Below are 15,731 nucleotides of genomic sequence, written 5' to 3'. Positions count from 1 at the left end.
CTTTGTGAAATCCAACATTAGCCGGCACATCTTGGACCGAAGAAAGAAAAGGCAGCTAACAACAGTGAAGGTTTGTATCAAATGTATAATGTCATTGCATCTCATGCATCATGTCAAATAGAGCAAGTAGTGCTTCATTGTCTCAGAAACACAGCATTACAGCAAAGGGGAGCAGTTATTCATTAACATTGCAGACAGCATGTATACTGTATTATAGTAGGGATGGGCATTTAAAGCAAAAATATTCAAAGATCGCTGGATATAGGCCTAGGCTATTATTCGAAAATCGCACCCGTGTGACGCTTAAATATACGTTAAAAAACTTAAACATACGTTTAATTTATATACGTTTAACCCCTTACTAGTCTGCCCCAATTTTGGCAAGTGATGCATACATGACATACCCAAAATAAAAAGGTTGCTGCTCAGAAGTCATTCTGAATAGACACATAACCAACATATATTTAGAAAGCCAACCCTTGAGAGTTTACATTTCAAGACTCAAAATTAACCAGACTGTTATTAATATTGAGATATATAAGCTCAAACATAGAAACAAAAACAACAAATATTAAGAATATATTTATTAAATGTATAAAAATATTATGTGAATTTAGGATTGCAACTTATAACCACAACTAAAACATGGGGATTTTTTAAAGACAATCATCCCGCACATCCTATTCAATATTCTATAATAAAATCATCGAATATTCGAAAATCGTGACTCATCCCTAATTAATAAAGTATTTCAGTGCAAGTGGATAACATGACAAGTAGCAAAAGGCAGTGCAATATGTGTGTAAGTGGGGTCAAATGTTGATAGCAAATTTAAAAATAAAACAAATAAACCAATGTAGCAGCATCATAGTGTAAACTACCAGTGTATTTGTGCAAGAGTCAATCAGCTGCCCTTAGGTTATTGGAGGGTGGAGGTGGAAGGAAGAGGCTCTCTATGATTCCCCTATAGAAAGATAAGAGGATGCATTTTTGGGAGATTCAACTGAGAGCCTTCCTCAACTGTGGGAGGAAGTGCAGAGCATTTTGGACTTTCTTGGCCAGGTTCTGTTGGTGGTGTCGATAGATCAAGATGGGTCATCTGTGATGTGGATACTAGCAACTCCATGATCTTGACCTGCTCCATCATGGTGCTGTTGATGTGATGGTTGTCAACGTCACCTCTGTAGTCATTTGGGTGTGGAGAGATATGATGTTGTCCTGTCCGTGTCTGTGTGTTAGATAAACAACTGAATTATTCAGATAAATAAACAAAACATTTTAAATCACATTTTTCATCTTGACATTTGTATTAAGATGCTAACCATCTTAAACGAGCTTGACAAGACTACTGCAGTTCTGACCACAAATGATTTTGTTAAATAGCTCAAAAACAGCCATCTTTAACTAAAATATTTTTAAATCCTTTCTTTGTTTTGCTTTGCACTCTTTTTAGCTGATAATTAGTCTAGCTTACTTGTAGCCCAGGTAGCTTGCTGTAAACCAACCTGGACATACCTGTCAAATTATTTCCTGCTGTCTTCCCGTTTAAATATTTTCCAGTAATTAACCCCTTTTGAATACTCTTTGCTTAGTTCATTGTGTATGTACCGAATGATTATTTTGGATTAGCCTAAGCAACATACCCTTGGACCTAGCTTTACTGCTCCACTACCAACATTCTTTCGTGGCTACTGTTCTCATCAACAACAACGCATATTCACGACGAAGTATAGCTTGCAGTCTTAAATACAACTTATATGCAAAGCATTAAGATATAGGGGTGTATAATCATTGTAAAACAAATCTTACCTTGACGTTGTCTTGCCGAGACACACCGGTCTCTCCAGTTTGGATTGTAGATTTGACTTCAGACTGACGCGAGTCACGCGACGCCGGTTCAACGAATAACGTGATTGGCCAAATCAATTCAACAAGGTAACAACACAAGCGTTGATTGGATCTCAGTCCGGCCAACGTTTGTAATCAGCTAGCGAAATTAAATCAATTTTTATACTTTAATGTGCAACAATTGGCGTTGGAAACAATCGGTAATCTTTTTGTGAATTATTCATACAGACAAATTAAAAAAATGAGCCACACAGCTGCTGGGTAACTATCAAATCAAAAACTAAACGAGATAGACGGACTTGGCCCACTGCCTAGAGGATCTGATGCTCAAGACACATTTATGATTATTATCAGTGATGAAAACAGTTGGGAACAGTGATGCATTTTATTGTTCAGGATTCTTTGATTTAATAGAGATTCATTTATTTTAAAAATGTAAATGTTTTATAACATTATAAATGTCTTTACTGACACATTTGGTCAATGTAATGCATCCTATCTTGAATGAAAGTATTAAATTCTTTGAAAGCTCCCTGAAATGTGCTTCACATGAACACTTTTATATAATGCACTTCCTAAAAAAACACACTGACTGCACACATGAACAAATGCACACACACTCACACACACACACACAGTCTGATGGTTTTATGTAAAATCCGCTGTGTAAATGTCCCGTCCGGCTCACGTTGGCTTTCAGGAACAAAGATTAGTAGCCTGTCTGCTTAATATCTGATAACTCTAATGTTCCACTGACTATAAGTAACTTTACAACTACAAGTCAACTTATTCTCCTAACCCGAACCCTAACCCTAACCTAACAGTCTACTAATACTCTAATGACAGTTAGTTGACATGTAGTTGCAAAGTTACTTAGAATGTCTAAAGTGGACTATCGAAATAAAGTGGAACCGAGTTTTCTTTCACCTCTTCTTGTACTAAAATGATTTAAAATGTTTAAATTGGTAAGACTTAAAGGGTTAGTTCCCCCAAACATGTAAACTCTGTCAGTAATGACTCTCCCTCGTGTTGTTCAACCCCGTCAGACTTTCCTTCATCTTCGGGACACAAATGAAGATATTTGTGATTAAATCTGAGAGCTGTCTCACTCCTCCATAGGCTTCTATTGTAGTTGAAACTTGCCGGAACAGAAAGTTATTAAAGACATCGTTAAATCGCATCACACACATGACCAGCGTCGGCCAATAGTGAGCCTACTTTTTTTGGCTAATTGAACTAATCCTAATAACCCCAATCCACACATAAACATCATGCTGGCCTCGTTTTTCAAATCTGTTCGACAGTTTTATCCTGTGGGTTATATCAGAAATGACACTAGAATACTCAAAGCTCTTAGTTAATGTGAATTATATATGATTTTCGTAATCCTCTCATCTTTCTAATTCGTTATGCAATTGGCCAGACTCAATGCCCTTCCGTCTGACAAAGATGTGTTTGTGAAGACTGTTTTCTGTAATTACTGTAGGTCAGTTTGTTATAGGCTCAAAACACCGTTCGCACAAACAGCTTCAACATAACATTGATTTTCTGCTGAACAAAAACTGGAGAAAGGGAGTTACGCAAGGCTCAATGCTTGGCCCGCTTTTATTGATTGTTTGTGTGAGATAATGAGTCGAAACACACACACACACACACACACACGCACACACACAGAGTCTGATGGTTTTGTGTAAAATCTGCTGTGTAAATGTCCCGTCCGGCTCACGTTGGCTTTCAGGAACAAAGACCCGAATCTCCTCGGCCCAGTTTGATCCAGACATGTGATGTTCGTGTGAAGGCCATGTGCCAAAAGCGGATCTGTGTTTCACACACCGTTGTGCCTGACAGGTTTATAACACATGTGCTTGTGTGTTCAGAGTGTGTGTGTGTGTGTCCGTCCGGATAAAAGCATGTGACAAAAGATCCTTAATGACCCAAATGAGGCGATTACATGCTAAGAATGCGGTCTAATTAACTCCACACGCTCGTTCAGTGGAACATGTGGTCGTCACACGTGTGTGTGTCAAATACACTGTAAATGTGTGTGTTTGTGAGTGCATTGAGCTGTGTATGTGTGTGTTTTCCACTGGCCTCCAGTAGAGAGTGTGTGTCAAACACCCTGTAAAATTTGTGTTCATGAGTGCATTGAGCTCCAGTTTAAACTGTGTGTATGTGTGTGTGTGTGTGTGTGTGAGTGTGTGTGTGTTAGTGTGTGTGTGTGTGTGTGTGTGTGAAAGTGCATTGAGCTCCAGCTCAAACTGTGTGTGTGTGTGTGTGTGTGTGTGTGTGTGTGTGTGTGTGTGTGTGTGAGTGAGTGCGTGTGTGTGCAAGTGTGTGTGTGAGTGAGTACATTGAGCTCCAGCCCAAACTGTGTGTGTGTGTGTGTGAGTGTGTTTGAAAGTGCATTGAGCTCCAGCTCTAACTGTGTGTGTGTGAGTGTGTGCGCGTGTGTGTGTCTGTGTGTGTGTGAGTGAGTGAGTGCATTGAGCTCCAGCTCAAACTGTGTGAGTGTGTGTGAGTGTGTGTGTGTGTGTGTGTGAGTGCATTGAGCTCAAGCCCAGACTGTGTGTGTGTGTGTGAGTACATTGAGCTCCAGCCCAGACTGTGTATGTGTGTGTGTGTGTGTGTGTGTGTGTGTGAGTGCATTGAGCTCAAGCCCAGACTGTGTGTGTGTGTGTGTGTGTGTGTGTGTGTGTGTGTGTGTGTGAGTGCATTGAGCTCAAGCCCAGACTGTGTGTGAGTGTGTGTGTGAGTGCATTGAGCTCAAGCCCAGACTGTGTGTGTGTGTGTGTGTGAGTGTGTTTGAAAGTGCATTGAGCTCCAGCTCTAACTGTGTGTGTGTGAGTGTGTGTGCGTGTGTGTGTCTGTGTGTGTGTGAGTGAGTGAGTGAGTGCATTGAGCTCCAGCTCAAACTGTGTGAGTGTGTGTGTGTGTGTGTGTGTGTGTGTGTGTGTGTGAGTGCATTGAGCTCCAGCCCAGACTGTGTGTGTGTGTGTGTGTGTGAGTGTGTTTGAAAGTGCATTGAGCTCCAGCTCTAACTGTGTGTGTGTGAGTGTGTGTGCGTGTGTGTGTCTGTGTGTGTGTGAGTGAGTGAGTGAGTGCATTGAGCTCCAGCTCAAACTGTGTGAGTGTGTGTGTGTGTGTGTGTGAGTGCATTGAGCTCCAGCCCAGACTGTGTATGTGTGTGTGTGTGTGTGTGTGTGTGTGAGTGCATTGAGCTCAAGCCCAGACTGTGTGTGTGTGTGTGTGTGTGTGTGTGAGTGCATTGAGCTCAAGCCCAGACTATGTGTGTGTGTGTGTGTGAGTGCATTGAGCTCAAGCACAGACTGTGTGTGTGTGTGTGTGTGTGTGTGTGAGTACATTGAGCTCCAGCCCAGACTGTGTGTGTTTGTGTGTGTGTGTGAGTCCATTGAGCTCCAGCCCAGACTTTGTGTGTGTGTGTGTGTGTGTGTGTGTGTGTGTGTGTGTGTGTTTTCCACTGGCCTCCAGTAGTGAGTGTGTGTCAGCGCTGTGTTGATGATGATAGGAATCGGACGCTGGAGTCGTTTAACAGCACGTGTAAATGTGGCCCGAGGATTGAGCGCGTTAACCAGCGGATCACGTGTGTGTCTGTGTGTGTGTGTGTGTCTGCGTGTGTGATAATGTCTCACTCGTCTTCATCTTGGATTAGTCATTGCTCCCGACAGAGGAGCAGAAGGACGTGGTGTTTGAGTCTACATCCACATCATGTGCTTCGCTGCTCCTCTGATGTTCTCCAGCGACGCGAACACACTCCTGGTTCTTTGAGTTGAGGATCAGTCGATGCATCCGGCTTTGATGACTCACTTATGATCATATAGAGAGAAATATGCAAATGGTGCAGATGCTGATATTTATATGCACAAACTGTAAGATTAAATTCTGATGCTTGTAATGTAAATCAGTGAGATCTTTATAACAGTAGCAGATACTTGCATGAAATGCATATAAATATCAATATCTCCCAATAATATGTCTTAGTAAGATGATATTTAAATGTAATGTAAGGATGATTGAGAGATGAACAAATAAACCTTCCTCAAAAGCCTGATGATCATATTTGATGCTCATGATTTTTCTAATTAATAATGTCTGATAATCAAGTAAACCGAAGCTGCTTCACTGCAGATGAAATATTACTAACAATATCAAAGTTATTCTTATGTTTACTTGATAAAATAGTGCAGATTTGACCGGAGAAAGACACGGGCTGAAGGAGGACGTCTGTACAATTACACTAAACTATCAATCAGACCTTAGAAATTAATGAAAAATATTATACAGTAGGATTTATAGGGCTAATTCTGATTTATTTTATGTAATAATTTTGTTAATCTGTTAAGTCAAATATATTTAGCGTATTTTTTTGTTGTTGATATTTGTATTTTATTTTTAATGTGCCCTCCATTTTCCTTTAATCATCCTGGCGACCCATTTTATTAATGTTTGAAAACCTTTATGCTCATCCATGAACATGATTTCTGGCCATCGAAATAAATATTTAAATGTTTTCAACACTGATAATAATCATAAATGTTTCTTGAGCATCAGATCCTCATATTAGAGTGATTTCTGAAGGATCATGTGACACTGACACTGGTGATGCTGAAAATTCAGTTTTGATCACAGGAATAAATTACACTTTACTATATATTCACATAGAAAACAGCTGATTTACAGTAGAATAATATTTCACAATATTACTGTTTTTTTTTTTGTTGTTGTTATTTTTAATCATAGAAACGCAGCGTTGGTGAGCAGAAGAGACTTCTTTAAAAAACATAAAAAATCTCACCGATCGTAATCTTTTGACTGGTAGTGTATGCTACTGAAATAGTATTTTATACTCCAAAAATACTTTAATTAATGTGTTAAAAATACCTCTAAAATGCATTTTATATGTATAAAATCTTTAAGTGTTAATCAAATATCTACAAATTCTTAAATAAAGATACATTTACTTGAGCAGCAAAATGACTTAAGAAAAAATATCTGTAAGCATGAATTTTTTTTTGTACTTTATATTTATACTTTTATAAAAAAAAATACTTGAGTATTTGCAAATTGTCTGTTGTCCCCAAAGGTTTGCTGCTGTTTTGTGTGCCACAGTTTAACCATGTTTGATAATCAGTGTAATAGTCTTTGGTTTGGTGATTCTGATTTCCTCAGAAGCGAGAGAAGAGGAAGCATGAGAAGATCCTGAGCGAGGAGCTCTATCCCGCCATCACCAACCTGAACCAGTTCCTCCCGCCGGAGCACGGCATCGAGTACATCGCCTGGGACATGGCCCGATACACCAAGAGGTGTGTGTGTGTGTGTGTGTGTGTGTGTGTGTGTGTGTGTGTGTGTGAGTACCGGAGCACGGCATCGAGTACATCGCCTGGCACATGGCCCGATACACCAAGAGGTGTGTGTGTGTGTGTGTGTGTGTGAGTACCGGAGCACGGCATCGAGTACATCGCCTGGCACATGGCCCGATACACCAAGAGGTGTGTGTGTGTGTGTGTGTGTGTGAGTACCGGAGCACGGCATCGAGTACATCGCCTGGCACATGGCCCGATACACCAAGAGGTGTGTGTGTGTGTGTGTGTGAGTACCGGAGCACGGCATCGAGTACATCGCCTGGGACATGGCCCGATACACCAAGAGGTGTGTGTGTGTGTGTGTGTGTGTGTGTGTGTGTGTGTGTGTGAGAGTACCGGAGCACGGCATCGAGTACATCGCCTGGGACATGGCCCGATACACCAAGAGGTGTGTGTGTGTGTGTGTGTGTGTGTGTGTGTGTGTGTGTGTGTGTCTGTGTGTGTGTGTGTGTGTGTGTGTGTGTGTGTGTGTGTGTGTGTGTGTGTGTGTGTGTGTGTGTGTGTGTGTGTGTGAGTACCGGAGCACGGCATCGAGTACATCGCCTGGGACATGGCCCGATACACCAAGAGGTGTGTGTGTGTGTGTGTGAGAGTACCGGAGCACGGCATCGAGTACATCGCCTGGGACATGGCCCGATACACCAAGAGGTGTGTGTGTGTGTGTGTGTGAGTACCGGAGCACGGCATCGAGTACATCGCCTGGGACATGGCCCGATACACCAAGAGGTGTGTGTGTGTGTGTGTGTGTGTGTGTGTGAGAGTACCGGAGCACGGCATCGAGTACATCGCCTGGGACATGGCCCGATACACCAAGAGGTGTGTGTGTGTGTGTGTGTGTGTGTGTGTGTGTGTGTGTGTGTGTGTGTGTGTGTGTGTGTGTGTGTGTGTGTGTGTGTGTGTGTGTGTGTGTGTGTGTGTGTGTGTGTGTGTGTGTGTGTGTGTGAGTGAGTACCGGAGCACGGCATCGAGTACATCGCCTGGGACATGGCCCGATACACCAAGAGGTGTGTGTGTGTGTGTGTGTGTGTGAGAGTACCGGAGCACGGCATCGAGTACATCGCCTGGGACATGGCCCGATACACCAAGAGGTGTGTGTGTGTGAGTACCGGAGCACGGCATCGAGTACATCGCCTGGGACATGGCCCGATACACCAAGAGGTGTGTGTGTGTGTGTGTGTGAGTACCGGAGCACGGCATCGAGTACATCGCCTGGGACATGGCCCGATACACCAAGAGGTGTGTGTGTGTGTGTGTGTGTGTGTGTGTGTGTGAGAGTACCGGAGCACGGCATCGAGTACATCGCCTGGGACATGGCCGATACACCAAGAGGTGTGTGTGTGTGTGTGTGTGTGTGTGTGTGTGAGTACCGGAGCACGGCATCGAGTACATCGCCTGGGACATGGCCCGATACACCAAGAGGTGTGTGTGTGTGTGTGTGTGAGTACCGGAGCACGGCATCGAGTACATCGCCTGGGACATGGCCCGATACACCAAGAGGTGTGTGTGTGTGTGTGTGTGTGTGTGTGTGTGTGAGAGTACCGGAGCACGGCATCGAGTACATCGCCTGGGACATGGCCGATACACCAAGAGGTGTGTGTGTGTGTGTGTGTGTGTGTGTGTGTGTGAGTACCGGAGCACGGCATCGAGTACATCGCCTGGGACATGGCCCGATACACCAAGAGGTGTGTGTGTGTGTGTGTGTGTGTGTGTGTGTGTGTGTGTGTGTGTGTGTGTGTGTGTGTGTGAGTACCGGAGCACGGCATCGAGTACATCGCCTGGGACATGGCCCGATACACCAAGAGGTGTGTGTGTGTGTGTGTGTGTGTGTGTGTGTGTGTGTGTGTGAGTACCGGAGCACGGCATCGAGTACATCGCCTGGGACATGGCCCGATACACCAAGAGGTGTGTGTGTGTGTGTGTGTGTGTGTGTGTGTGTGTGTGAGTACCGGAGCACGGCATCGAGTACATCGCCTGGGACATGGCCCGATACACCAAGAGGTGTGTGTGTGTGTGTGTGTGAGTACCGGAGCACGGCATCGAGTACATCGCCTGGGACATGGCCCGATACACCAAGAGGTGTGTGTGTGTGTGTGTGTGTGTGTGTGTGAGAGTACCGGAGCACGGCATCGAGTACATCGCCTGGGACATGGCCCGATACACCAAGAGGTGTGTGTGTGTGTGTGTGTGAGTACCGGAGCACGGCATCGAGTACATCGCCTGGGACATGGCCCGATACACCAAGAGGTGTGTGTGTGTGTGTGTGTGTGTGTGTGTGTGTGTGTGTGTGTGAGTACCGGAGCACGGCATCGAGTACATCGCCTGGGACATGGCCCGATACACCAAGAGGTGTGTGTGTGTGTGTGTGTGTGTGTGTGTGTGTGTGTGTGTGTGTGTGTGAGTACCGGAGCACGGCATCGAGTACATCGCCTGGGACATGGCCCGATACACCAAGAGGTGTGTGTGTGTGTGTGTGTGTGTGTGTGTGTGAGTACCGGAGCACGGCATCGAGTACATCGCCTGGGACATGGCCCGATACACCAAGAGGTGTGTGTGTGTGTGTGTGTGAGTACCGGAGCACGGCATCGAGTACATCGCCTGGGACATGGCCCGATACACCAAGAGGTGTGTGTGTGTGTGTGTGTGTGTGTGTGTGTGTGTGTGAGAGTACCGGAGCACGGCATCGAGTACATCGCCTGGGACATGGCCCGATACACCAAGAGGTGTGTGTGTGTGTGTGTGTGAGTACCGGAGCACGGCATCGAGTACATCGCCTGGGACATGGCCCGATACACCAAGAGGTGTGTGTGTGTGTGTGTGTGTGTGTGTGTGTGTGTGTGTGTGAGTACCGGAGCACGGCATCGAGTACATCGCCTGGGACATGGCCCGATACACCAAGAGGTGTGTGTGTGTGTGTGTGTGTGTGTGTGTGTGTGTGTGAGTACCGGAGCACGGCATCGAGTACATCGCCTGGGACATGGCCCGATACACCAAGAGGTGTGTGTGTGTGTGTGTGTGTGTGTGTGTGTGTGTGAGAGTACCGGAGCACGGCATCGAGTACATCGCCTGGGACATGGCCCGATACACCAAGAGGTGTGTGTGTGTGTGTGTGTGAGTACCGGAGCACGGCATCGAGTACATCGCCTGGGACATGGCCCGATACACCAAGAGGTGTGTGTGTGTGTGTGTGTGTGTGTGTGTGTGAGAGTACCGGAGCACGGCATCGAGTACATCGCCTGGGACATGGCCCGATACACCAAGAGGTGTGTGTGTGTGTGTGTGTGAGTACCGGAGCACGGCATCGAGTACATCGCCTGGGACATGGCCCGATACACCAAGAGGTGTGTGTGTGTGTGTGTGTGTGTGTGTGTGTGTGTGAGAGTACCGGAGCACGGCATCGAGTACATCGCCTGGGACATGGCCCGATACACCAAGAGGTGTGTGTGTGTGTGTGTGTGAGTACCGGAGCACGGCATCGAGTACATCGCCTGGGACATGGCCCGATACACCAAGAGGTGTGTGTGTGTGTTTGTGTGTGTGTGTGTGTGTGTGTGTGTGAGTACCGGAGCACGGCATCGAGTACATCGCCTGGGACATGGCCCGATACACCAAGAGGTGTGTGTGTGTGTGTGTGTGTGTGTGTGTGAGTACCGGAGCACGGCATCGAGTACATCGCCTGGGACATGGCCCGATACACCAAGAGGTGTGTGTGTGTGTGTGTGTGTGTGTGAGAGTACCGGAGCACGGCATCGAGTACATCGCCTGGGACATGGCCCGATACACCAAGAGGTGTGTGTGTGTGTGAGTACCGGAGCACGGCATCGAGTACATCGCCTGGGACATGGCCCGATACACCAAGAGGTGTGTGTGTGTGTGTGTGTGTGTGTGTGTGTGTGTGTGTGAGAGTACCGGAGCACGGCATCGAGTACATCGCCTGGGACATGGCCCGATACACCAAGAGGTGTGTGTGTGTGTGTGTGTGTGAGTACCGGAGCACGGCATCGAGTACATCGCCTGGCACATGGCCCGATACACCAAGAGGTGTGTGTGTGTGTGTGTGTGTGTGTGAGTACCGGAGCACGGCATCGAGTACATCGCCTGGCACATGGCCCGATACACCAAGAGGTGTGTGTGTGTGTGTGTGTGTGTGTGTGTGTGTGTGAGTACCGGAGCACGGCATCGAGTACATCGCCTGGCACATGGCCCGATACACCAAGAGGTGTGTGTGTGTGTGTGTGTGTGTGTGAGTGAGTACCGGAGCACGGCATCAAGTACATCGCCTGGGACATGGCCCGATACACCAAGAGGTGTGTGTATGTGTGTGTGTGTGTGTGAGGATCTCTTCTACTCAGCAAGACTGCATTTATTTGAAATACTTCTTTAGTTAACATGAACTAATAATGAATGATACTTATTCAGCATTTATTAATCTTATGTAAAGGTGCAGTGTGTAATATTTAGGAGGATCTGTTGACAGAAATGCATTATCATAAACATAACTATGTGTTCAGTGGTGTACAAAGACCTTACATAATGAAGCGTGTTTATTAGCTTAGAATGAGGCGTTTCTCTCTACACACACCGCGGGTCCGCTTACACACACGTTTCTACGGTGGCCCTGAACGGACACACGCGTTTCGTCACTATGTTGTTCATCATGATAAGAAGCTGCTAATTTCAGCGGATAAAACACTGACACAATGATGAACAAGTGACAATAATATTCGCAATAACATCGTTTTACTGAATAATTAAGTAAACATACGGTAATTTCTTACTTTATCTTTGTAAAGAAACCTCATTGATTAACTGGCTACTCTGCTGTCACTTTCATTGAGGAGGGCAAAACTTTAAAACAAGAACTCTAATAATAGAGTATTTAAGCTTCATCAACTATCCATCTATCACTATGAAAGCCTAGCAACTAGCTTAGGAAATGTTAGCAACATGCTAAACATGTTAGTATCATGTTAAAACACATGCTAGCAAGGAAACTTGATAAAACCTGCTTGTAACATGCTATTCATCTTAGTAACATGTTAATTCTGTTAACAACATGTTAAAACATGTTATCAATTTGCGTATCATGCTAGCAACTTGTCACATTATGCTAGCAGCATGTTTAAACATGCTAACAACTTGTTAAATCATGTTTACATTGTTTAATCATGCGAGCAACATGCTAAACATGTTAGTATCATGTTAAAACATGCTAATTCATGCTAGCAACGTGCTCAATCATGTTAGCAACATGTTAAATCATGTAAATCTCTTTGTTTCTTCTCTCCTGTGCAGTAAACTGTGTAACGTGTTGGACCGTCTCAGTATGATCGCTGAGAATGTGGTGAAGAGGACGGGCTTCTTCGTCAATCGACCCGACTTCTACTGCCACACGATACGTCCTGATGAGAGGTGAATGTGTGTTTAATTAAAGGGATAGTTCACCCAAACATGTAAACTCTGTCAGTAATGACTCTCCCTCGTGTTGTTCAACCCCGTCAGACTTTCCTTCATCTTCGGGACACAAATGAAGATATTTGTGATTAAATCTGAGAGCTGTCTCACTCCTCCATAGGCTTCTATTGTAATTGAAACTTGCCGGAACAGAAAGTTATTAAAGACATTGTTAAAATAGTCCGAGTGACGACAGCGGCTCAACCTTAAGTTTATCAAGCGGCGAGAATACTTTCTGTGCGCAAAAAAACACACAAAAATAACGACTTTATTCAACTCTTCATCTTCTTCTCTGTGGGCCTCGAGTGAGTTCTCGTAGTGTAACAGCGCAGCGCTTCTGGTGTACGTCACACACACACACACACACACACACATCACACACATGACCAGCGTCGGCCAATAGTGAGCCTGCGTGTGACGTACACCAGAAGCGCTGCGCTGTTACACTTCCTGAACTCCAATATCTAAAAATTCTTAAATCAAGATACATTTACTTGAGCATCGAAATTAGTTTTTTGTTTTCTAAAAAAATAAAAGATGAAAATGAAGCGTTTAGGCTCAAAACAAGAAAAAATATCTTATTGATTCTCAAGTAAATGTATCTTGATTTAAGAAAATGTGAGATATGTGCCAGTAAACAAGACAAAAATACTAGGAAGAACCTTATTTTGTTTGTAGTGCAATGTTGTTTATGTATATAATAATGAATGTCAGACTCATTTAAACTCGCATAGAAATGCCCTCAGAAAAAATTCAGTGGGAATATTTTGCAAATGTTCTCCACAGGAGTTCATCAGTTTGAATGGTTTTCCATTAGTGACATTAGTTTTTTCACTGCTAAAAAGCTGCAAACTCCTAGAAATCAATGATTTTTATTTCACATGAAGATAGAATCAATAGACCAATGGACTGCAGTGGTTTCTGTTTTAATGTTCCTCTTCCAGGGAAACCGTATGAATCCAGAATTTTTTTTTTTTTTTTTTAGGGGTTCAAGCACGAGGTGCTAAAAACCTATTGTAATTGTTTTTTTTTCCTTCTCCCCTAAAACGCATCGTGCAGACCACACTGTAAGGCCTAGAGACTTGAAACTCGGCCAGATGGTAGTCCTCAAACTGGAGACAACCTATCAGAGTATGCCCCCGATTGGCCAATAGGTGGCGCTACAGCAAGCAAAAGGATGAAATCTTACATTACTGTGATCCCTGGTTCAAGACGGACCAAACGTATATCTCCGATTTCGATTTCGGCTGCAAAAATCTTCTGCCATCTTGGATTTTGTCCAAAACCTACTTTTGCGAAATTGAAATGTAGAAATTTTGCATTTGGTTGGCAATAACAGGGTCATTTAGAAAATGGGCGTGGCAAAATACACTCGAAAGCCTATAAATCCTAAACAAAACATCATATGTGATGTAACATAGTAATCAAGCATGCAAAATTGTATGGAGATCGGACCATAGGGGGCGCTATAACTATCAAAAAACTTTGAAAAACATATATGTCCTATGGTAAACTGCTTGTATTGGCTGTAAATGGTCTTTTCCATCTATGATATCAGTGATTAAATGCTTGCTAAATAAAACTTAATGTCTTTAATGCTTATGTGCTTAAAGGCCTTGAACCCCGCTAAATGCTGCTCACAGCTTTATTTTTACAGGCAAGTCATTAAAAACAAGTTCTTATTTACAATGGCGGCCTGAATAAGCACTTCGGGAAAAGGAAATGGGGATAAAATGAATACAGTACATTATAAATACATACAGGTTAGCATAAAATACAATTTTAAACACAACACAGTAGACAACACAAAATGATTATGCAGAGAAGCAACTGCACGTGTCCGTGAACAAGCATGATATAACAGATTTAAGAGATGAAACTGAAATCCGTTTGAGAATATTCTGCGAAGATGAACTCCACATGGGCAGAGTGTGTGTACAGTGCTTCAATACACTATTTCTGTCCTCACACAAGAGCCCAGAAAGGTCGCGACCTCCCGTCTGAGTCACAGCTGAAGTGAATGGCAGCACTTTTGTTGTTTTCCAGCATTTGTTTCTGTGGATCCTCTGATGGTCCACGTGATGAAGCGTCTAATGGAGCCGTTTGCATCAACACACTCTCATCTAACTGTGTTTTGTTGTTCAGGTGGGGAGATCTGGGAGGGAAGGTCACACCGAACGGCAGATTACAGGTTTGTCAACAATCTCCAGTCCAAAGTTCAGACTCTCGGCATCAAAACTGCTCCGTGTTGACTCTCAATCTGGGCCATTCAGTGCCTATTTGATTGCGTGATTAAAACAACAGTCGCACTTAGGATGGTTTTATGTTGTTGTTTAGATGTAGATGCATTAAAAGTGGTAGTTCTCAAAGATTCAATGCTTTATAAAATTCAGCAAAATATTTTTATCATATTTTAGCTCACGAGATGAGACAATACACGATTTTGGGATCATGACGATATTTTAACACTATATTTTAAAGCCCCCCTGTGGTGAACATCCAGCTTTTAATGCTGTTTATGTGTCTATGTGGTGTTTTTAATATGCTTTAAGACACACCATGTGTAAGTTCATAAGTCGACAGCATTGCTGAGTATTTCCTCCTTAAAACTGCAGTGAACCAAAGACAGTCTCAAAAACACGGTTTGAAATCGCTGGTGTTTCTGACGTCACAAATGACCTTGTAACCAATCAGATCAACGTGTGATCGTCAACCAGTGGATCTCTGAGTGAGTGAGTGAGTGGAGGCGGGGCTCATTTGCATATTCATAGAACCGCGCATACTAAATGAGGCGAGGGTGTCGAGTTACATTCAAGATATTTTAAGGCATAAAGAAAAAACGTTTAAATATGTGATTTGGTGATCAAGATGAGTTTTAAGGGATCTAATTATCGACTACAGGGGGATTTTAATATCGCGAGATATGAAAACTTATTTAAAAACACTTTTAAAACTTGCCTTTGTTCACTAGGTGTTGAAAAGATTCACTTCTGCATTTTCTTTTCCTTTTACACATTTCAATTTTAATTTTTAAATACGCTTTTTATATTA

The 15,731-nt window shown here is 43.7% G+C and overlaps 1 protein-coding gene across 1 annotated transcript in view; it reads left to right on the top strand.

Moving 5' to 3' along the window:
- Window positions 1–15,731, top strand: part of fig4a (FIG4 phosphoinositide 5-phosphatase a) — a 146,995-nt gene that overhangs the window by 50,633 nt on the left and 80,631 nt on the right. The window contains exons 12-14 of the mRNA XM_056240510.1: window positions 7,036–7,169; window positions 12,522–12,638; window positions 14,826–14,871. Of these exons, the coding sequence (XP_056096485.1) occupies window positions 7,036–7,169; window positions 12,522–12,638; window positions 14,826–14,871 (297 nt within the window). The remainder of the gene's footprint in view (window positions 1–7,035; window positions 7,170–12,521; window positions 12,639–14,825; window positions 14,872–15,731) is intronic.

The sequence above is a fragment of the Rhinichthys klamathensis genome, unplaced genomic scaffold, assembly GCF_029890125.1.
Source record: "Rhinichthys klamathensis goyatoka isolate OS25496 unplaced genomic scaffold, OSU_Roscu_1.1 h1tg000602l_1, whole genome shotgun sequence".
Classification (NCBI taxonomy): domain Eukaryota; kingdom Metazoa; phylum Chordata; class Actinopteri; order Cypriniformes; family Leuciscidae; genus Rhinichthys; species Rhinichthys klamathensis.
The sequence above is the reverse complement of the archived record's forward strand: the minus strand, read 5'-3'. Positions and strand labels throughout refer to the sequence as shown.